This window comes from Corvus cornix, chromosome 5 (assembly GCF_000738735.6).
Source record: "Corvus cornix cornix isolate S_Up_H32 chromosome 5, ASM73873v5, whole genome shotgun sequence".
Lineage (NCBI taxonomy): Eukaryota > Metazoa > Chordata > Aves > Passeriformes > Corvidae > Corvus > Corvus cornix.
In genome coordinates, this window is record NC_046335.1 from 49,267,967 (window position 1) to 49,290,172 (window position 22,206).

A 22,206-nucleotide genomic window follows, 5' to 3' on the forward strand; every position below is an offset into this window, starting at 1 on the left:
ATAAAGGTCTCCCCTGAGCCTCCTTTTCTCCAGGCCAAATGCTTGCAACTTGCTCAGCTGCTCCTCACAGGACTTGTGCTCCAGACCCTTCCCCCAGCTTCATTTCCCTTCTCTGGACTCGCTCCAGCCCCTCAAGGTCTCTCTTGTTGTGAGGGGTCCAGAACTGGACACAGCACTCGAGGTGTGGCCTCACCAGTGCCAAGTACAGGGGGACAATCCCTGCCCAGTCCTGCTGCCCACACAATTGCTGATCCAGGCCAGGATGCCCTTGGCCCTGTTGGCCACCTGGGCACTGGTGGCTCATGTTCAGCTGCTGTCACCAGCACCCCCAGCTCCTTTTGCCCTGGGCAGCTTCCCAGCCCCTCTGCCCCAGCCCGTAGCACTGCCTGGGGTGGTTGTGACCCAAGGACAGAACCAGTCACTTGGCCCTGTTGGACCTCACACCATCGGCCTCAGCCCATGGATCCGGCCTGTCCAGATCCCTCTGCAGAGCCTTCCTGCCCTCCAGCAGATCAACACTCCCACCCAGGCTGGTGTCACCTGCAAACTGACTGAGGGTGCCCTCCATCCCCTCATCCAGATCTCTGGTAAAGAGCTTAAACAGTACTGGGTCATCACTGATGCCTGGGGAACAGCACTTGGGGTTGGCCACCAGCTGGATTTAACTCCGTTTTCCACCACTCTCTGGCCTGATCATCCAGCCAGTTTTTTGCTTGGTGAACAGTGCACATGTCCAAGCCATGAGCAGCCCATTTCTCCAGGAGAACATTGTGAGAAACACTATCAAAAGATTTTACTGAAGTCGAGGTCAGCTTTGGTAATTCCATAATTAATTCTGACATTTTGGAAAGTGAGAGGACTTACTAAAATAATATTTTTAAAAGCTGAAGATTTATGTAAGTGTTTTTAGATGGATGCTGTTAAGAAAGAAGTCTTTTTACATATTCAGCCAGTGAATATAAAGATTCACAAAATCCCTTGGATTTTATATCTCATTTACAGAACTATGCTTTGTACTAGCACTCTTCCTGTCTTTAATACATCTATGAACAAGTTTCTTTTTAAGCTTCTAGTTTTGACCCTCTTCATTGTCTGACTCACATTTTAAGGAGAAGGCCACATTGTCTGGTCAATATTCAGTTTTCACAAATGTCATTTAAATAAAGTAATGCATTTATTGGAACTAAATTTAATTAAAATTGATAATTTTGTTGTAAAGTGATGCAAAAGTACTGTTTTATAATCTTTTTATGTAGCCTTGTAGCACTTGAAGTATTGCAAAATAATGCTTTTCATCAAAATAGGACTTAATACAACTTTCAGCCTTTTGAGAGATGCAGTCTGCACACTATTTCATCTTGATTGCAAAAAAACTTGTGTGTGGAGGGTTGGTTACTTCACTAGAGGAAGTGAAGTTCCAGGAGACAGTGAGTGGCAGGCTTTCATCCAGAGTTGCTTGTGGAAAAGCCAATACAGAACTATTTCTAAAAGAGAAAACTTTCAATCTTCTGGGGTTTAGATTCTGCCATTGGAAATAGAAGGATCTGTGCCATCAGGAATACCCCCTGCTCCCGCAGTAAGACTGGGAATGGGAGTCAGGCACCTACCAGATGGCATTGGTGCCTGTTCTCTTCCCTGCCAGATGAGCCTGCTGCTGCCTCAGGGGCTGCCACAGTTACCTGCCTCGGGTTCATGCAGTGTGTGGTGTAGCTGGGTGCTCCTCTTGCCTTCCTCAGAGGAATTCCTGGATTTCTGAGAATGTGCCTGGCTTATTTCCATATGGTTCCACTTTATTTGCTTGATGTATTTTGTGTATGCATCAGTTTCTTTCTTACTTTTGTGAGGGGTTTGTACACTTGGTTAACTTTGACTGCAGGTTGGGGTTTTTTTTTTTTTGATTTTTTTTTTTGGGTTTTTTTAACAGTAAATAATAATTCCAGTTAGAGCTTTCTTTAAAAAAAATCAGGTCAGAAGGGTCATACAGGTACCATAATGGGAAGTGTGCGTTCAGATTTTGTGTTTCAAGTGAGCTTGTGTTTAACATTGTGTTGATCATTTCAACTAACTTGGCTGTCAATAAAGAGTGAGAGTTTGCTCTCTGAAGAAGAGTTGGAAAATGAATGTTTCCTGTTCTGGATGAGTTTGTTTTCATCTTATAGGGGTAAGGGGAAGGGACTGTAAAATGAGAGGGTCTTCTGTTCAGAAATCACAGTTGCACAGAGCAAGGCTCCTGTCAGCCAGCTAAGCACACACCACTCACAGCTCGAGCCAGCCTCACTGGCTTTGATTTTTGTGGGTGACTACTGCTGGGAGAGACCCTTGAAAAGCAGAGATGAATAAAGGGGGCTTAGCCTGGAGCAGCTTTAAATAGAAACTGGTGGTGGTGTTTTGTTGGTTTTTTTTTTAAAGAAAAAACTATCATACATTATTTCACATTTATTTCACTATTAGAAACCTATGGGTAAATCAATTTCACTTCTGATAAATATCGGCATTTTCAATCTGCGTCGTGAAAGGAGACTAATTTACAGTCATTCCATGTCTGTAAGCCCAAAGTCAGTGTTAGCATATACTCACTCCATACTTGGCAAAACTCCTGAAATGAATTACTGCACATGTAAACTTAAGTAAGGCACTGTTCTTTCCCAGATTAAGAAATAGCAGCAACTCTTACTGTGCCTGAGCTGGGAATCCACCTCGTCCCCTTTCTCAGTCTTTCTTAGATTGCAAAATTGTGGAATGTTTGTGGAACGTTGCTTTTTATCTTAATTGCATCAGAGTGTACAAACCCAGAAAATGGTCTCTATGTGTTGTTTTCCAATACGCATGTGCTGCCAGTGTTTTATTGCCAGGCTGGGAAGAAATACTCTGTCCAAACTTTCCTCCGTGCTCGGAGGCAGCTTTACCTCTTTCTGTTGCGAAAGCAGCAGTTCTGGCTGCAGCTCATTTCTGTGAGCCAAGGGTCGTGACCTGGAGGTGCAGGCCAAGAGGATACTGGAAAGCAGGGCTCAGGCTCTTCCCTGCTGGAGCCCCAAGCTGCAGCTTTATCTCAGTTCCAGCAGGAGCTCCAGTGTTGGTGTCGCTGCTGCTGTCCTTGCTGGGGGACACAAGGGGATGCATTCTGAGATCGTCTAAAGAATCCCTCCAGCACCTGCCTTCTTGCAGTTACCCTCATGTTTGCAGAAAATGTTGGTTTTGAGAGAACGTGAACCAATGTAAGACTCAAAATATCCTCTATGGTCCAAAGTGTCTGAGCTCTTGTAGGGAAAAAGTTCTTAGGTCAGTTTTGAAGGCAATGCTTCATTCTAAGTCTCTGGGCAAAGTGCCACGTGCCTGTACCCCAACTTAAGGAGTAATTTTCCAGATTTTTAAAAACCAAAAACGTGACAAGGCTACTTGCTGCCAGCAGAGAAGGCACTTGCACTGCCATATGCTACAAGGATGTAGGTCATCAGGATGTGAACAGAGGTGCATTCCAATCCCTGCAGTAGCTGAGCTGTTACACTGTGAAGTATCAGGGTCAGGGGTGCCAAGGGACAAAAATCTGTGTCTGCTCCCTGCTTTTTGCAGGGTTTCCTTGTCTATTGGGTTAGGATTTAGATTCTTGTTGCAAATTGTTCCATTCTGAGATACATCACACTACAGAGTATCTGTCCTGCTGCTCCAGGCCTGTCTGTGGAAAATGTCTCTTCCCCTTAAGCTGAATTTTTTGACTGAAGTCCAGTGACACCCAAGGAAGTTACTGTTGACACTTTATTAGCTCTCAGCTCAAGCCTTTGCCCTGCAGCTCCATCCGTGAATTGTTTACAGTGGCAGAGTTGTGACTGGGGCAGCTACCCCGAACTCTTCTGAGGGGAATGTAAAGTGCTCTCAGACTTCTTAAATCATGTACAAGACCACAAAATGGGGACACCTTCTGCACACTCACTCTCCAGTGCAACTGCACTCAACCCCTGGAGCTTTCTGCAGGGGAAAGGGTTGTGTTGAGTTGTTAACCAAGGAAAGCGAGCAGGCTCTAAGCAGGGAGAGCACAGTGGGTGCTTAAACAGTGAACCATGCCAATAGGGCCAGACAGTTGATTTAAAGTGTAGCAGAATTGTGGCTGTATGGATCTGAATTTCCCCTTAGGTCAAATGTTTACTGCTGTCCAAAACTGTCCACCTGAGCCCCACGGAGCTGCTGTTGCAGCAGGGTGGCTGGAGTCCCTCGAGAGGGGTCTGTGAGAGCAAGCCGAGACAAAATGAACCATTCAGACCCTCTATATGGTGTGTGTGTCTGTGCTGTCTTAGAGCATTATCAGCAGGGATGTAGGTGTATGCGGTTTGCTTTGCAATGGAGTTAAGAAAAACACTTCACATTTTCCATTCCATTAACTCTGGGATTCATCTGGCAATCCCAGCTCGGATGGGAATTTCACTTAGCAGTTCCTGCAGCCCTTCTGGTAATGCAGCTCACATGTTCCTTGTGCAAAGACACAGACCTGACCTTGTGTTTCAATGTGCAGACAGCCAGGCACCTTCCCCTCCGAGCTCTGTTCAGCCCAAGATCCAAACAAAAGTGTCACCCTTGAGACAGTAGTAACACTTCAAGCACATGGAACTCTTCAGCCTTCAAGGCAATTTCTCAGTCTGGTTGTTATGAGGAGCAAATAGTCCCAAGGACACCTGAAGAAGCATCACATAAAATATTGTGTAACAGGAGCTATGAACTTTCAGTGAGGACAAGGACAGGTTTCCAGTAATGATTTCTGTGTTGGGAGTGCTGGTGGGGATTTCCCGGCTGTGGGTATCCTTTCCAATTTCCTCTTTTGAGGAGTTTGAAGTGCTTATAAATACCCTATCTGAGTCTGAGAGCACACGAGACAATCTCCATCTCCTTTGGCTTTGCCTTTCTGCAGTGGTGAGTGACATTCTAAATTTGTGAGCTATGTGCAGTGTTTCGAGGTGGTATTTGGGAGCAGGACTGATGCTTTAGCATGTGGGACTTCTTTGTACTCCTGGCAGGAGCAGCAGGGAGTGCTAAAATGCAGGTTTCTCATGTGCATCTGCTTCTGTTGTGGAGCTTGTGGTTGCACAGAGGGCACCACTCCTTGCAGGGGGAGAAGGGGGTCCTGGGCGGGCCCTCAGCACTGGGGCAGCAGCCGGGGCACAGCTGGGGATGTGGTGGGTGCTCAAATGTGCTCCAGAACTGCTCATCTCTCTCACTGTCTCTCAGCTCCCTGTCAGGTTTGGCCAGGAACCATGAGGCTCTGGGTCTGCATCGCGTTGCTCTCCATTGTTCTGTGTGCAAGTGCTGAGAGACCAGCACTGGTCCGAGCTGGACGATTTGTCTGGGATGCTTTTGGAGGTAAGCTGCTGTTACCAGGGACCCTTCCCTCAGGAACCCCTCCCCAAGCACAGGTTACCGGCAGTCAGTGGTGCTGCCCTCAGAGCTGGGAGATCCGCAGTTCCATGTTAGAGACCCCGCTGGTTTCTGCTGCTGGATGAGGGCCTTGATCAGCCCCCACAGCTGCTTTCTGTGGGCACAGCCCTGTGCAAAGGCTGCTGTGGAGTAGTGCCTCACTCTGTTACTGCTCCTTGGGCTTTTCAGCTCCTGCTGAAATCGTACCGAGCTACTTCTGTTGACTCTTTCAAGTCAACATCATCTCTGTTTCTCTGCTTTCTTCAGGGGCGCGGGATATGTACAGAGCATACCGGGACATGCGCGAGGCAAATTACATAGGTGCCGACAAGTATTTCCATGCCCGTGGGAATTATGACGCTGCCCGGAGAGGACCTGGTGGTGCTTGGGCAGCGAGGGTGATCAGGTAATAGAGTGTGCTTGTCTTGTTAACAGTGAATTATTAGGGATCCGGGCATTCCAGCTGGGGTGAGGTCCTTTTCGACTTGCATGCAGCTTTGCACCTAGAAGGACAGCAGAGGGGCGGGGACAGCCAGTTCCTATAGGAACACTGTTCCCGTGTGGACAGCCAGTCTCTGTAGGAATGGTGCCACACGAGCGCCAGCCTTTCTTGTCCTCCCGAAAAGGCAGATTCCTTTCTCCGCATTTCTGATAAGGAACTCTGCTTCACTGCTGGTTCATTTCCCGACATAACAATTACGGGTTCCACCGCGGGCTTTCAGACAAAGGCCGAGTGTGTGCTTGCATCTCACCTTGACAAGCCCTGCGGAAAAGCTGTTTCACATGAGTGAGGGAACCAACACAAGGCTGAGTCAGATGCAGTCTGTTCAGGTGGCCTTTCCTCCTTCCCACAGCGACGCCCGGGAGAACTGGCAGGGCAGCTGGAGCGGCAGAGGCGGCGAGGACACCCGGGCGGACCAGGAGGCGAACGAGTGGGGCCGCAGCGGCGGGGACCCGAACCGCTACCGGCCCGCGGGGCTGCCCAGCAAGTACTAGCGCTGTACTCTGCTCCTGTCACACCGCTCTTTGTACAGCCCAATAAAGAAATCCTCCTGAGAACTGTTCCCTTCGCTGCGAGCATCCATCCTCCCGGGGCTGCGGGGCGGGGGCGGCGGGGCGGTGTCGGGACATCACGGGGACTGCCAAAGGATCCCCCTTGGGACCCTCGGGTGCTCCGGGAGCGCGGGGGCCGCTCTGCGCGGAGGGGCTGCCGTGGGCGGGCGGGTCCCGGTGGGATCCCGGTGGGATCCCGGTGGGATCCCAGCGCGGCCCGCGCTGCCCCGGGCGAGGGGGGCGGCAGTGGCCGCCGGTGAGCAGGGGGCGCTGTGGGGCCGCTGGCGCCGCTCTGTCCGCGCCGCCGCCTCGCTGCCCCCGCACGGCTGTGGGGCCGCCATGGACCGCAACCCATCACCGCCGTGCAGCGATGCGGAGGAGGAGGAGGGGGACGCGGTGGGGAACACGGTGTACAGCAAGCACTGGCTCTTCAGCGTCCTCACCCGCCTCATCGAGGTGCGCGGCCGCCGGGAGGGAGCGGGCGGCGGGTCCGGTGTCGGTCAGCGCCGGGTGGGTGCGACGCGATCGCTCCCAGGGCCGGGGTGGGGACACAGCGTGAACCAGCGGGGACAAACCCGGGGACACAATGGGGACACACCTCGGAACCCAGCGGCTCCCGAGTGGTGCCGGAGGTTCAGCCGGATCGTTTTCCCCCCCTCCCCGTTGTGTCCCAGGTCATCGCCCCCGCGGAGCCGGATCCCGCCGGCAGCCCCGAGGGAGCGCGGACGGAGCTGGACGAGGAGATGGAGAATGACATTTGCAAGGTGTGGGACATGTCGATGGACGAGGTAGGAGCCTTGTGCGGCACTCGGACCTCGGGGCCCGTGTGCCCCGAGTGTTCCGCTGGCAGCGGGAGAAGGCAGGGAATCAGGCGGGCTGGTTGTGGCGGCGCTGCTCGTACCCGGTGCGGCGGGCAGGGTGAGGCGGGACAGCTGCGGGGGGCGGCACCCAGCGGGCTCGCCATGGAGCCGGCGCTGCAGGAGCAGCGGGGACGGGACGGGAGCTGCCGCTGGAATCAACTCGGGTGCGCAGCCCGTGTCTTCAGCGCTTGGATTGTGGGCATAATATTGATGCCGTCTCTAAACAGGCATATTTTCCTCTAAAAATTGTAGTACGTCCTGCTGGTAAGCGTAGCTTTCTCTCATAGATAAACAGCGTTTCACAGTTTAGCTGCAGACTTGCAGTGGCAATGTAACTCAGCTTCTTGGTATTTCTCTCAGCACTCTCAAATGCTGGAACAAATTCTCAAGATATATATATATATATATATATATATATTAGTTTAAGTATTATTATTTTATTCCTTACCTTGTTGCTCAGAGTTTTTAAAAAAGCATAGGACATGGGTCCTTTATTCCCAAGTAGAGAACTAATCTTGTGGTTTAGTGTGGTAAAATAGAGGAGATTTCCTCTTTTGTGTGTTCTGATGGCACCTTCATTTGCTTCTTTTTTATGTATCATGGTGATGTCATGCCTTAAAACGTGGTATTTATTGAATTCTGGCTGAGTGTCTGTTTCTGTTGAGATAGGGAGCAATTTGCATTTTCTTGCAAATATGATTTTTGGCTCATTGTACAGCAAATCGCTGGCATACTGAATCACTAGAGGGGCTTGCTGGCCTTTTCTCATTGAAAAACAAAGATTATTGGTATTAACTGGTGGCAAATAACAAATTTTGTGTAGCGAGTTTGTCAACTCAGAACACTTTTGATTTTGCATTTGGAAATTGTAGACATCCACTTGCTTCTCCATTCAATTTCTCCACAGGATGTTGCCTTATTTCTTCAAGAGTTCAACGCCCCCGATATATTCATGGGAGTTTTTGCCAAGTCCAAATGCCCTCGCCTAACTGTAAGTATGGGCTCTCAAAAAGCTGTTCTGTGTTAAGAGCAATAGTAGATAGCCCTGTACATGCATTTACACTTATCTCCCTTCTCCCAATGCGTGTGTAATGTGTAAGGGGAACCAGGAGAAAACACAAAATCAAATTTTAAAATGCTTTTTCACTGTTTTTAACATGGTCTAATCAGTAAGAATTTTGGTGATGCTGAAGCTGGTACATGTCTGCTCACATATCCTCATCTAGATAAACTGATGAAGGACTGAGTTTATCAAACATAGTTATAAGACCTATTATAAAACCCAGCAGTCTGGCCTTATTTTCCTTTTGACTTGTTTTTTGATTACTGAACTGAATGATTACTGAAATGGTCATGAATTTCTTTAGTCGGACCTACAGAAGTGTGGTGGTTTGACCCTGGATGGAGACCAGGTGCCCACCAAAGCTGCTGTGTCACTCCTCTCCTTGACTGGACAGGGGAGAGAAAATACAACGAAAGACTCATGGGTCAAAATAAGGGCAGGCAGAGATCACTCACCAGTTACTGTCATTTGTCACAGGCAAAACAGACTCCACTTGGGGAAGTTAATTTATTACCAATCAAATCAGAACAAGATAATGAGAAGGAAGCACAAAAAGATTACAAAAAGTAATCTGTGGAATTATTAGACACCAATACTTAAGAATTTTTTTTTTATTTTCTGCTTCTTTTGATGTCATTGATTTGCAGCTTGTGCTATGCAGAGCACTGTAGGATTTAAGAGAGGATTTTCAAAGGTATTCAGTGTTGATGTAAATCCTTTTCCTCAGAAGTTACCAGATGCTTTACTCCAGGAGATGAGTAGAGACACAAAGAGCTTTGAAAGTTTAGTGCTTTACCTTTGGAAAGTACAACCAGAATTTGGAAAGTACAACCAGAATTTGGAAGGGACTGCAAATTGGCTGTCGCAGCTACTTTCATGAAACAGTGTTTGCTGGAGTGCCTGCTGTAATTTAGTAGAGGTAATAGCATGTTAATAATTAAGAAGACAACCTTAGTGGAGAGTTGATTTTTTTTACTTTAGTTCGCAGCAATTTAATGACTCGCTTTGTTTTAGCACCAGTCACCTGCAGGTGTTTCAGGTCCCCATTACACAAGTGTGCATCCTTTTTCACTATTAACTTGGCCTGAATATCATAATGGGACGCACTGCTGCACTGCTTTGGGTTTTTTTTAAATTTAATTTTATTTTAGATCTCTTTAATCAGAAAATGGGCTTTGCTTGTATTAAGATCTCTTTCTTTTGTGAGCAAGTGAATGTCAGTGAGGGTCCCGCTTACGTAGTGATATTTTTGGTTTAGGACTCCTTTTTGCTTTAATAACAGGGCTGCCAGATGGGCTTCATAAGAGTATACAAAGAATATGCAAGTAGGGCTGATTTCAAGATACATTTGCTTTTATGGAACACCTTAACACTTAAACATCTGAATAGAATAGTACCTGAGTATATTTTAGGCTAGTCTGATAGAACACAAAAATCTGTATAGAATCTGTGGAAGATTTTGTATCTTTGTCATGAAATCAGTGGGTCATAAGAAATCAAACTGGAAAACATCTTCGAACCTCTTTTACTTTTGTCTTACAGCTCTGGAAGTGAAATTGTGGACTGTTGCAGTTGTCTCATTATACTGTGTTTTGACTTTCCAGGAAATCTGTGTGGGAATATTAGGGAATATGGCCTGTTTCCAGGACATCTGCATGTCCATTAGCAAAGATGAGAATCTTGGGTAAGTGTCTGTGTGCTTTGTATATGCACAGGTACTGCTTGTCTGGACCCACAATCAGGGAATATTTGTTAGAGAGGGATCCAAGCTTGCCTGCCAAGCTTCGTCTTCATTCATAATTTTGGCTGACCATGTTTGTGTGGGAAGTGCTCGGGAAAGGAAGAAAGGACATAGACCACTATTTTTGGGGGGTTTTAAATCACCAGTCAAGTTAGTTTCTAAGTTTGGCAGTCTTGAGACACTGGAAGTGCATGCACACTAAGGAAAAGCTGCCTTTAATCTCAGAACATGGCTGCAGCTGTGAAATGAACCTTTTTATACCTTTTTTAAAAATAAAGATGGATTTTATTAACATTTTTTTCCCTGCATTTTCTCCTTAAAGTCAAGTGTTACTGCAACGTTTGTGTGATTCAGACTCCCCAACTCTTCTGGAAACAAGCAGGTAGGACATCTCAGAAATTAATGTATCAGTAGTGTAGTTCTGCTATGCTCTGAGGCCTGGGGAGAAAACTGACAAGTGGGCTCACTATTTTATTATCCTCTCATCTTTTCCTTTTATTGTTTCTGCATTGTTCTGGGATTACTTTGCTGTGAGTTAGATTCCTGTTTCTGTCACATCATTCTCATTATTTTGGATGTACACTTGCATAACTAGAAGGAGTGAGCTGGTTTCTAATCTGTTAAATGGGGGATTCTTGCCTAGGTTGTTGTTAACTTGCCTCTCCCAGCCTGAAGTGGCCAATGTCTGGGTGGAGAGGATCCGAGAGAATCCTTCTGTGTACGACTGTGTTTGCTTTATCATGTCCAGCTCTACAAATGGTAAGCTGCCAAAACAAGCTGGGATTTAGTGGGTGTTTGAAGAAGAAAAATAAGAACTGAAGTTTGCAATTTCAAAGACAAGTATTTTCAGTTGGGATAACTTCTTTAAAATAAAGGAAGCCTCATGAGTTTAAAGGACAGCAAAATAAACTTGCCCTGCCTTTGCAGGTTTATAAATATATATAAAACTAACCAGAAACTCATAGACGAAGAAGAAAGCTCTGGGGGGGGATTCAAATATGTTTAATTGAAGAAATTGTTATTTGCCCCAATAAAAGAAAGGACATAGTCCTCATTCAGGGATATACATATGTAATTTTTGAACAAGGCCTTGAAACAAGACCTCATTTAATTTATTTTTTTCACGTCAGATATGGATTTTCTGTTTTTAAAACTACCGCATCTGTGGAATGGGAACTGGAGGAATGATTCAGTTACCCTGGCAGCTGAATACTGTGCAGGCTTTGGGTATGCAGTCGTGCTACACAAATCTCTCTTAGCACTAATTTAGCAAAAACCACACCAACCACCTAAAAATGGAAATATTTGGAATAGCATTTATGTTTAACATCCAACTCAGTTGTAACAGCAGTTGTCATTTGTCAAGGAATCCTAATAATACAGCTTTTTCAATTTTTTAATAAAATTTTTTAATGACAATTTTCAGAAATCCTGCTCTATTCTATTGAAATAACAGATCTGTTTAAGTAAAATGCAGGTTGGCAGGTGGAAGATTAGCATAAAACTGTGTATCTAGGAACAAATCTTGAAAAGTTTTACTTCAGAAGTAGAAGTTACGACTTTTCAGGAACATGAAATCTCTTTGGAGAATAAAGTTACTGCTTCACATGTGGCATGACAAGGTAGAAGGTGTCAGTGGGCTTTCCAGCAATCCCTATTTATTATTTTTATTTATGTGGTCTATGCCACATAAAAGAATTAAACATAGCAACCTGTAGTAGGTTATGAAGAAAATGAATATATTTCAGTCCTGAAGTTACTTTGAATACTTGTCTATACTAGCATTTTGTGAGCTAATTTTTTGCTCTTCCTTGTTAGTCTTGTTGAAATAAAAATAACATGCTCTCTTGTGCAGTTGAATTGCTGGTGAAAGTGGGTGAAGTGGTGGACAAGCTCTTTGATCTGGATGAAGAGCTGATGTTAAACTGGATCAAAAACGGCACTTGTCGCTCTGTGGGACCATCTGCAGATGATTCCCCTGAAGAACTTCCAGACTTTAAGATTGTGCCTTGTATACTTGAAGCAGCCAAGCAAGTCCGGTATGGGAGATTTCTTTTTGGTTTCATGGCTGGGAAGACTCCTTACAACCTTGTAAGGCCTGTGTCCAAACATCTTGCTCTTAGTGGGAACAGCGCAATTTGACAGGTCACTGGGATATGTTTTCCTGGACTTACGGTTTGAAATGAGTCAATTTGTCTGTTAGCAAAGAGAATGGCAATGATTGCTGATGGGCTTCTCTGTGACCAAAACACAGACTATAAGCTCAGTAACCAGCACTTCAATTTGTCTTTTTGCTGTTTGGTCTGTGTAGATCAGATAACCCAGAAGGACTGGATGTTTATATGCATATCCTGCAGCTCCTGACCACGGTGGATGAGGGTATCCAGGCTATTGGTAAGATGCTGGAATTGCTACGTGTGAGGGGACCAAGAGAGGCTGTAACTTCTGGATCATCACGTATTTATTGGGGAGAAAAGGAATTCACATACCTGGATTAAATTTGTTGGGTTGGTGGGTTCTCTTTCTTTCTTTCCCAAGTGCAGGCGCCTGACGGAGGAAAAGAGACTTGGAGTTTGCTTTATGACCTTGTTTGCCAGGAGCTTTGCCAGCCAGATGATCCACCCATCATTGTGCAGGAGCAGAAGACTGTGCTGGCCTCTATCTTGTCCGTGCTGTCTGCTATGTTTGCCTCACAGACAGAGCAGGAATACATCAGGATGAGGAAAAGCAAGTCGTGCTTTTTGTTTATTGGGTTTTTTTCTTTTTTTTTAAAGTTAATATTCACAATTGACTTTATGTGGGTGTGGAAGGTAGTTCAATTCAGTGGCATTGCATACAGTAAGACTCTTTCCTGGTTACTCAAAATCACAGCTAGCCCAAAGTTCAGTTACTGGATGAGCTGTAAATTCTGAGGAGTTACAGTACCAGAATCTACGGATTCTGCTCAGTCTTCTCTGTTGGGTAAATTAGTGAAAATTGCAAAACTTATTTTTGCTAAAATATAGTAATACATTCTTTTTATGTAGTAATTTTTTTTAGTAGGGGGAGATTCTGCACTTACTTAAATCCATCTATCATTTCTTAACTTGTCAATCCATGGACAAGTCTTTAGAATTAAAAGCTTGTCTTGAGAATGTGGGCCAGGGTCACCTGCAGCAGAAAGACATTGTGCAGTTTGGTTTGTTAGACAGGATTATCTGGATGCAAATTTAACATACTGCCCTCACTGGGTACTACTAAAGACAGTTTCCTTCTCATACTCCTTACCACTGGCATATACTTTTTATAGATACAGGTCAGCTTGCATGAGAAATGGTTTTGGTTTTCTACTACATTTCCACTTGCCTCTTTAAAACTGTCTTTGAGTACAAAACGCAACACTGTCAGAATTTACATTCCTATAGCTTTGTGTAAAGTATGGTGGTGTGTTTCAAAATTCTAATGCCTTGAAAGGATGGGCAAGAATTTTCAGTGTTAAAGTTCGCTTTTCTTGTTACTTTGTATTAAGATATGCCACTGATTGGGAGCTTGATTCGTATTTTACAATACATGGAGGGCTGTGGGAAGAGAGCTGTTGATAACTCCAAGGAGTCCGAGCAAGAAGAGAGTGGAAGGACTGATGTAAATGAGGAAGATTTCCATTTAAAAATTTTGAAGGATATTTGCTGTGAATTACTTTCCAATATGCTTCAAGAACTAACCAAGGTAAGAGTAAACAAAATTCTAGTAGGGATTTCTTCTGGGTAGGTAAGAAAAAAGTCTCTGCTATTAATGTTGGCATTTTCCTGTGCAAGTGCAGTTGCTTAATGGGAATTCATTAGAGAATCAACCAGAAGGTAAGTAGCAACGTGTGTGGGAGATGAGAGGGACACAGGTTTTCTGAGGTGTGTGCCAAGATTCTGTATGATAAATTCTGTAGCTGTATGTTGCCCTTTCTTTTGAATGAAAGTCAGTTTATTTAAAAAAAGGAAATACTGTCAACATATAAAGTCACCTTCTCAAATGGACCTTTTTAATTATGGAAGCATTCAGGTTAAGAGACTTGTGACATGAGCTTTCACACCTTTTTGTATCAGCTGTGTCTGGCTTTCTCTGAGAACTGTAAGTTCTGGTTGTTTTACCCATTTATAAGAACAAAGCACATTCTGTAGATGCTGTGCACAGTTTTGAGTTTGTTCTTTCAACAACTGTTCCTGACATGCTGGTTGTATTTCTCATTTTCCAGGAGAATACCTTAGAAGGACTGCACCAGGGACACCTGAATGAACAGACATGTTGCTGTGCTTTTCAGAACCTCTTACCTCTGTATTTTGCGTCGGTGAGTATGTGACAAAGTCTGTGACACAGCTGAAAAAGTGCTCCTTGGGTGGCAGGACCTTTCCAAATCCAATGTACAAGCAGGACAGAATTGCTCAGGCACAGGTAAAACACCATTCCAGTGCCAGACAGTCTTACCTCCTCTGTCTGTTCTGCCTCACTTCAGCCAGAGCTTTGCTGAGATCATCAGCTGATGCAGGGCCAAACTGTGCTGAAATGAATGGATGTCTGAAAGTTTATCCTAGCTGAAAATTTGTCCTGTGTATTTTTATAGAAGAATTATTCTAAATATTTTTCATAGGGAGCTTTTCTCTGGGTGAGAAAAGTTTCTGTGTTTCCTTTAAACAAGGAAGTAAGGGTTTAGGAGGAAAGTGGTAACATTTCAAAATTTTGACCAAGTGGAATTAGGAGGAAGGTAGCTACTGTGGGGCATTTTCCATTCTTCATTGCAGTGGCTGCTGCTGGCTGCTCTTATTTGGAAGGCACAGAAGTAGAAAGAGCCCCTGTGCCAGTGTAAGAATTCGGGGTTTCATGCAAGTTATTTTTGGTTTTTTTTCCTTCTTGTGTGGGTTTTTTATTTCCAGGTGGAGAGCTTCCTTGAAGTCCTGCGTGAGGCTGATCAGACACTTGCTGACAATCTAGAAAAACGTTTCCCAAGCCTGAAGGTTCACACCTAAGAATGTACATGAAATATTTTCCTTCCTTGGAATGAAGATTTTGGACTGTTTCATTACAGCATTTCAGAGATCAGGTTTTCAGTAAATGCAGGAGAATGAGGCAACCTCTTTACCAGCAGGTGGCTTTTAAGAAACGTTCCAGGTAGCCCTGATTAACCTAAGGTTAGTCTGGTCTGCATGGGGAAGGAAATTACTGTAAATCACTTCTGCATCTTCCATCCTGTTTGCTCCGGTAATGAGAGACTGTTGATTTCTAATGGCTCTCCTGCAGAGCAGTTTTCTTTGAATAACTCTCAATTCTGTGCTTTTCAACTGAAGTTGAAACAGCAAAATGAATGAAATGCACTGAGTAGTTTTTTAACATGGTGCTGGTTTCTTTCAAGTCGCTGTTGGCAAAAGGAGGATTGCTCAATAGAAAATCCCCTTCAAGCACCTGATAAAAGGAGTTAAATTACAGAGTTGTTTGGGGATTTTTTTAAGATCGTATCAATACCTTGGGCAGGTACTGTAACAGAAATGTTTCATCCTGCTCCTTTCGAATCTTCACACTTCTACTGAAGCCTCATCTTCACTGCAGCTCTGAGCTGTGCTGTCTCAGTCCTGTGCAGTTCAAAGGATTCGAGAATATTGTTACCAATGGTCTCTGCTGCAGCTTCCAGCCATTGCAGGTAACTCCCCACAGTTAAGAGTTGTAGGGCAGGTTTGGATTCAATCCCTGGTGTACTTGCAGACCTTTCGGGTTTTTTGCAGCAGTCTGTGCTTCAGCTTAGGAGTGTAAATTGATACATGTCAGTTCTTTCCTTCTTCATTTGTTACATGAATTCTTTCTGAATGGCATGAGAAATGCCATGTTTTCCGTGGGGTAGCTTAAGGTGTTAGGTCACTTGCAGGAAATTCAGTGTACAATCTCCTAAAACTCCCACTTTAATTACGTGATGTTTTAAGTGCATTGCATTCTTAGATCCTGTGTCTGCATGCAGTGCACCTGACACGCTCTGAGTCTGAAGAGACAGTACAGCAGCACCTCAACCTCGCTGTTTCTGTAAATGAGAGTGGAAAACAATTGGTTGTTATTCGGTTTGAGATGTAAAAGCAGATGGGAACCAGAGCACAGAGAATAACTCAATGTCACATACACACATTCCCTGGCTCTCCAGGTTTTACAGACTTTAGCATTGTGCTGGGTCATGTTGTGTTTGCCCAGAGTTACCTGGACATGTGGTAAAATACAATATGTGCATATGTATATATAACCTTTCCATCCCAACTTCCAGTTTTCAAAACAGGTGCAATTTTGTCATCCCCCTGCCAGCAGCATCTTAGTTGTCAGCAGGGAATTTGGAATTACAAATATCTGACTTGTGTGGCCAAAAAGAATTGCCGTGGTTTATATCAATTTTTGTATGCTATGTTTGTTGGCGAAAACTGATGACTGTGAATCAGATGACAGCATTTTTCATACTACTTTGACAATTTTGGGATATTTTCTTAAACCTACAGATTTGTAATAAAGCTGCTTTTTTAAAAAAAAACCCAAACCTGTATGCTTTCCTTCATTCTAGTGTCAATTAAATTTGTTTTCTCAGCCACTGGAAATGTCTGTTAGTCTCAACTGTGTCAGTTTTAAGAGGAAAATCGAACCTCTGCGTGCTGTAAAATATGTTTTCCTTCACTGAATATTTATTTTAACTCTTGCTTTTTTTCCACAGTTGTTTTTATGGTCTGGAAGTTAATGTGGGTCTCATCCCATAAACATTTTTTCATCTTAGTTTGTCCCCAGCTGTATCATAAGTGTCTTCCGCCACAGTGAAGCATTATTTCTGGTGTGTGTCTGCTGAAATTTGTTGTAGTCGAAATTCTGCAGTAGCCATGTTAGGTAATACAGAAAAAAAGCTGAGACAAGATCTGTTGTTTTATTTTGTTCCTTCTTCTTTTCAATACACCAATATCCAGTGTTGATGAACTGTTACTGATACCTGATGCCTGTCGTGTGACAGAAAAAATGACCAATGTCATGTGGGAACCCAGGTGGGTCCCATCTGCCTGCTCATCTGCAACAGAAGGAGCTGCAGGGATGGTCAGTCAGCCTAGCTTCAGCAGAATGATAATTCAGGTATGCTGGGAATTTGTATCCTAGATAAACACGGTGATTTGGAGACTGGGATTCCCCCTTTGCCCCAGCAGGCAGCTGCCCTTGTGCAGTGGAGGTGGTGCTGCCTTTGGGAGCAAGAGGCTGGTGCCAGGGTGAGTGCAAGGTAGCTGTGCCGTGTTTGTGGGGTTCAGAGAGGGAAGAAAGGATTTGTGGGAGCAGGTGGGTGATGTGTTTGGAACTGGTGCACGTGTGTTTCATCATCCTGCCAGCAGGGACCTCCCTCGGCCTGTGCTTCCTGAGCAGCATGGGTTTGGGGTTTGGGGGAGGGGCAGGGAGGGTTTGGGAAGTGTCTGGGTATTGAGTTTGGTATTTTTTTTAATTCCCTCTCCTAGATCTGTTCTGATACCCACTGGCAAGCCAGAGCTCTCTAGGCCAGTTGATTCGGAGCAATTGTCTGTCTGTCTACAAGCAGGTGAACAGCTTTCTTCCAGGGCAAAGATCTGATTAACTCCAGAACATCCTCATTTGGGAAAAAATGAGAAGTACTTGTCACTGCTCTGTGCAGAGCTCTGAACAAAAGTGGGTATCTGAAGCATTGAACTAAAGCCGCAGGAGCTCAGTCCTGCTTGGACAGAGCCAGATGTGACTTGTGGCATGAGAACACCTAGAAAATTGAGGCAGAAAGCAGACTGGAAGGCCTTATTTTAAATCAGGCTTAATAGAACCATATAATAATTTCATTCAAAGATAGGATTCTAACATTCTGTTGACTCAGTTTTATGTACATGTGGCATCTTTATCCCACATTGTAATTTTTTCCTGCTGGGACAAAGCACAACAAAACCGAAGAAATTTGGGATGTGGGCAAAGAAACAGTGGCATTGGAATGCTTAATCTGCTCCTTTGGCAGTGCAAGGAGGTGGTTGCTGATATCCTAATGCTTGCCCAATATTCATGTTGCAAATTCATCCTTTCTGGTAGGCTAAACCATGAAACCTAAAAAGCTCCTTTCTGTGTTTCTCCGAATGCATGTCACTCTGCTTGATTAATTTTCTGTCACTACTTTTTTAGTCCATATTTCTTGTGACTGCCATAGTGATTCCTTTCTCTGTAAGATGATATGTTGTTACAACTGCCCTATTGTAATCACCTTTCACTGAAATCAAGCTGTATCCAAAAGGAACAGTAAGACACAATCTTTATTTGTAAGTGAAATATCTTCATAGTTTATTGTATTAGCATTAAAAGGTATGGAGGTGTTACTGTGGTTTTGTTTCCCTTGAAAATCCATGTTCTTTCTCACTACCCTTATTTTGGCTGCTACTGGGTGTTACGAAAGCTGCAGTCTCTCTTCTGTTTTTCACTGAAGAATTTGCTGGGTTTTTTTTCTAGAGCAGAATCTCTTGGTCACAGCAGTTCCCTAATGTATCCTTTTATTTCCCCTTCAAAATTAAACGTCCTCTTTCAGCGCTCTCTGTTTACTTTTTATTTTTTTGGCCATGATGATGAAATTCACGTGCTCTGCCAAAGTCAGTGAGAAGGGAAGAACCTGCTACACCTGGGGCAAGGACCAGTCTGCTGTGATGTTATACAATTTCCCAAAACCCCTTCATGTGAAGGCAGGCCTGGGCAGTGAGTGGCTGTGCTCTGCTCCCCAGCCCTGCAGGGAGTGAAGCCCCTCAGTCAGAGCCGATGGGGCGTGAGCTGAGCGAACCTGACATCACCAGCATGGCAAAACGAAACAGGTTATTGCCAACAGCTGTTGGCAGAGGTTTTGCAATGAAAAATACTGCTCCTACACCTCCTTTTATTTCCCTCCCCGATTCACTAATTTTGCAAAAAGAAACCCAGTTTTATAATGCAAGGAGTTGACATCTGAGTAGGAGAATAGGTTTGCTTCTGAGTTGTTACTGTGGAGAAAATGAATGAACCCAGGGAAAACCCAGTGGGGTTCCATTTTTCTTTCTCCCAGGTCATTGCATGTGAGCTGCATGTCTTGGCGATGGCTCAGGAAAGTCTGAGAGCTGAATTTTATACAAAGGTTACTGCAAAACAGCTCGCAAAGAAAAGGTAACAGTGGTAGGAGGCTGTAAAGAGAAGGCAGTAATACTAGAGAAAGAAAAAAGATGAAGAAGGGATACTGGAGAAAGAAGGCAAATAGGGAAAAACCTGGAAGAATTCTGACAAAGAGGATAAATAATAAGTGTGATGTTGAAGAAGAAAGGTATTACCTATCAGTAATTATGTTAGCATTCTAGATCTGTCCAGGTGGGATAGCTGATGTGCAGTCACCTATCAAAAGTCTGACACTGATTACATTTTCTATTTTCAAAGCTGAATCTGCTTTGCAGTTTCTCCTGCTCTTATGGAAATGAGACAAGCTTAAGGTGAACATGAGGTCTTTAAAATCACAGCAGGTGGGCAAATGAGTATTGATGGATTTTTTAAAATTTTCTTTTTTTAATTCACTCACTCTTCCCCCCTTGTTTTTTGCTGGCTCGGTGAGGCATCAGGGAGCCAAATCATGATGGAGGCAAGGCAGAGTCAGGTGTTGCAAGCCCTTGCCTTGCACAGGTCTTGAATATGAGAGAGGCAAGATGTGAAAGCAGAGCCCTGCAGGGTTGGTGCTTTTGTTGCCCACTGGTCTGCAGCAGACTGCAGCCTGCTCCTGGCATAGGCACAGTGCCTGACTGCATCTTTGTGCCCATGGTAACTTAAGTCCCATGTTGACACTTCCCCAATTTATGTCCCTTCATCTAGTTTCCAAGGAAATCTTAGAAAAGCAAATGCACCTTGGTATTCTGTGTTGCAATAGTGGCAGTTATTTATTCTGTGCTTTAGGTTATGCAAACTTCATTTTAATTTTGCAGTGAATTTGTATCAATATTATTTTGGTTGTCATGTATATAAGTTTTGGTGACAGCTCTGTTTAAAGAAGTTGTAACTTTAACAAGCCATCTGTTAACCTTATGTAGAAAGGAAGTGCTTTTGTCAATTACTCCAATGAAATCAGAAAAATAATTTCCTGGCCTCCAGTTGTAGACCAGCCACCCTATCTTCTGTCAATAGGAGGATATTGAAACACACAGGAAAATACGTGCACACTTCTATCCTGCCCTGCAATACTGCCACAGTGCTGCATTATAATTAGCCAGTGATGTCAGAAGGTTTCATTTTCCATTAAAAATTCTTTGTAGTGCACAAACTCTTCTATTCAACATCAGAGAATTTCCTCATTAGTCAGGTGGGAAGGCTGGAGACAGGAACAATGGGAAGACATTTTGAGTTTATGCCAGCCTGATTAGTAAAGATTTTGATTTAATAAGAGAGTAGAAAAGAAGGAGAAACACTTCAGTTTAGGTTGGAATGAACAAAACTGCAAAATAACTCAATTTTGTAATTTCAGATTAAGCCATTACAATGGCTAAATGGAAGGAAGAGCAGTAGTGGACAGAAAAGGCTGGAATAATAGGAAAGGGAAAAATGAATGGAGAAAACATGGAAGAGCAAGGGAGGAGCCTGGTTTTGTGAGTAGGTAGAAGACATTTATGAGTAGACTAAAAGAAACACAGGAAATTGCCTATGAGCTGACAAAAGATGTAGATGCAAGGAAAGTCTTTGAGAGATCTAAATGTATTGGCACTGTGCAGTGTGAGCTGCTCTCGTGGGAAAGTCCCAAGCCCAAATGAAGGGAAGATTTTTCCTTTTCCTTCTTCCCCTGTTGGAGAGGTTTTCACAACTCCTAAAAGGAGATGGGAGATAGATGCAAAATATACTGGTATTGAGTTGCTCTGGAGAGGGGTTGGAGTTGTCCAAGCCAATTCCTGCACAGTCCATGTGCTTATGGATACAAGCAAGAGCTTCTCCAGCCTTTCTGGACACCAGAGCAGGTGGGTGAAGACAGCATCCAGCAGTGTGTGTGTACATGTACTTTTGAGTGCACCCTGCTTGCTTCCCTCTTGTCCAGCACTCAGTGATGAACATCAGGTTTGACACTTTAGCGTGCCGTAAATCGAGTCTCTCCTGATGGGAGAGAATTTGCTGAAGGTCCTTGCAAGGTGCTTAAAAGATAAAATGAGACGTCTTCTGTAGTTTCAATGCTTCTAGATAGTTGTTTATTAAGTCTTATCAGAGGAACTGAGCCACTAGCGTGACCCAGGTACAGCATGGAAGGAGGAAAAGTAGGAGTGAGAGCAATTATCAAGATTTACACAGCCTTTTAAAGACATTTTAACCAATAGTTACTAAAAACGTACATTATTTTTACTTTCTTACCAATTATTCGGTAACACAACTAGGAACTGCGGAATTCTCTATCCAATCAATCCAAACTACTTTTACTGCAAAATATGGAGTGGTAGAAGAAGGAGAAGAAGGTTTAGAGAACAACAACAATCCTCCATTTTGGTATTTTTTACTCTTATCTATATACTATAAAGAGAAGCCTAAAACCTCTAAAATTTTCGCCCTGTGACAATCTTACATAGTAGTCTATAATCTAATTCACACCACTGTATTTTCTAGTTGTTGTTTGACTGTTGGTATTTTTTTCCAAGGTTTAAAGCTATACCAGTGTTGTCCAGGGGGGTAAGAACTCTTAAAAACAGGCAGAGAAATATTCTCGGCACTCTGGGTTCCTACATCAACAGAAACAGATCTTTCATTGCAGTGTTATCAGTAACTGTAACCAACAGATCTGGAGTCAACCCCCACAATGGAAGTATTGAAAATTATCTCAGTGCTACTCCACAGCTGTCAGCTTTTGCATCACAAGAGCTCTTAATACTGCAGTGCCATCTGGGAGGCACACTTATTTCTTGTCCAGTGTAAAGGTTGAGGGTGCTTTGTTGGAAGAACCTGCTGAATGTGACGCAGCACGATGTGATTGCCCACACAGGGTAAAGGAAGTGCTGTCATGATTTAATTAACCAGTTCTGATCTGCTCATCCCTGAGTTTACTTAGACGTGAAAGAAGTAAATATAATTAAATTAAATGAAGGTCT

The 22,206-nt window shown here is 44.0% G+C and overlaps 2 protein-coding genes across 2 annotated transcripts; both read left to right on the forward strand.

Annotated features, from left to right (window-relative positions):
- The first annotated feature begins 4,789 nt into the window (after positions 1-4,789).
- Positions 4,790-6,464, forward strand: LOC104687914 (serum amyloid A protein-like). The gene is made up of 4 exons (XM_019285762.2): positions 4,790-4,899; positions 5,215-5,346; positions 5,668-5,806; positions 6,255-6,464. The coding sequence occupies exons 2-4, from the start codon at positions 5,241-5,243 to the stop codon at positions 6,394-6,396; spliced, it is 387 nt and encodes a 128-aa protein (XP_019141307.2). The 5' UTR covers positions 4,790-4,899; positions 5,215-5,240; the 3' UTR covers positions 6,397-6,464.
- Positions 6,465-6,730: 266 nt separating this feature from the next.
- Positions 6,731-18,471, forward strand: SAAL1 (serum amyloid A like 1). The gene is made up of 13 exons (XM_039552556.1): positions 6,731-6,909; positions 7,128-7,241; positions 8,221-8,304; positions 9,981-10,060; positions 10,440-10,499; positions 10,761-10,876; positions 11,973-12,156; positions 12,429-12,511; positions 12,656-12,844; positions 13,626-13,822; positions 14,343-14,435; positions 15,019-17,224; positions 17,596-18,471. The coding sequence occupies exons 1-12, from the start codon at positions 6,793-6,795 to the stop codon at positions 15,109-15,111; spliced, it is 1,410 nt and encodes a 469-aa protein (XP_039408490.1). The 5' UTR covers positions 6,731-6,792; the 3' UTR covers positions 15,112-17,224; positions 17,596-18,471.
- Positions 18,472-22,206: the final 3,735 nt, after the last annotated feature.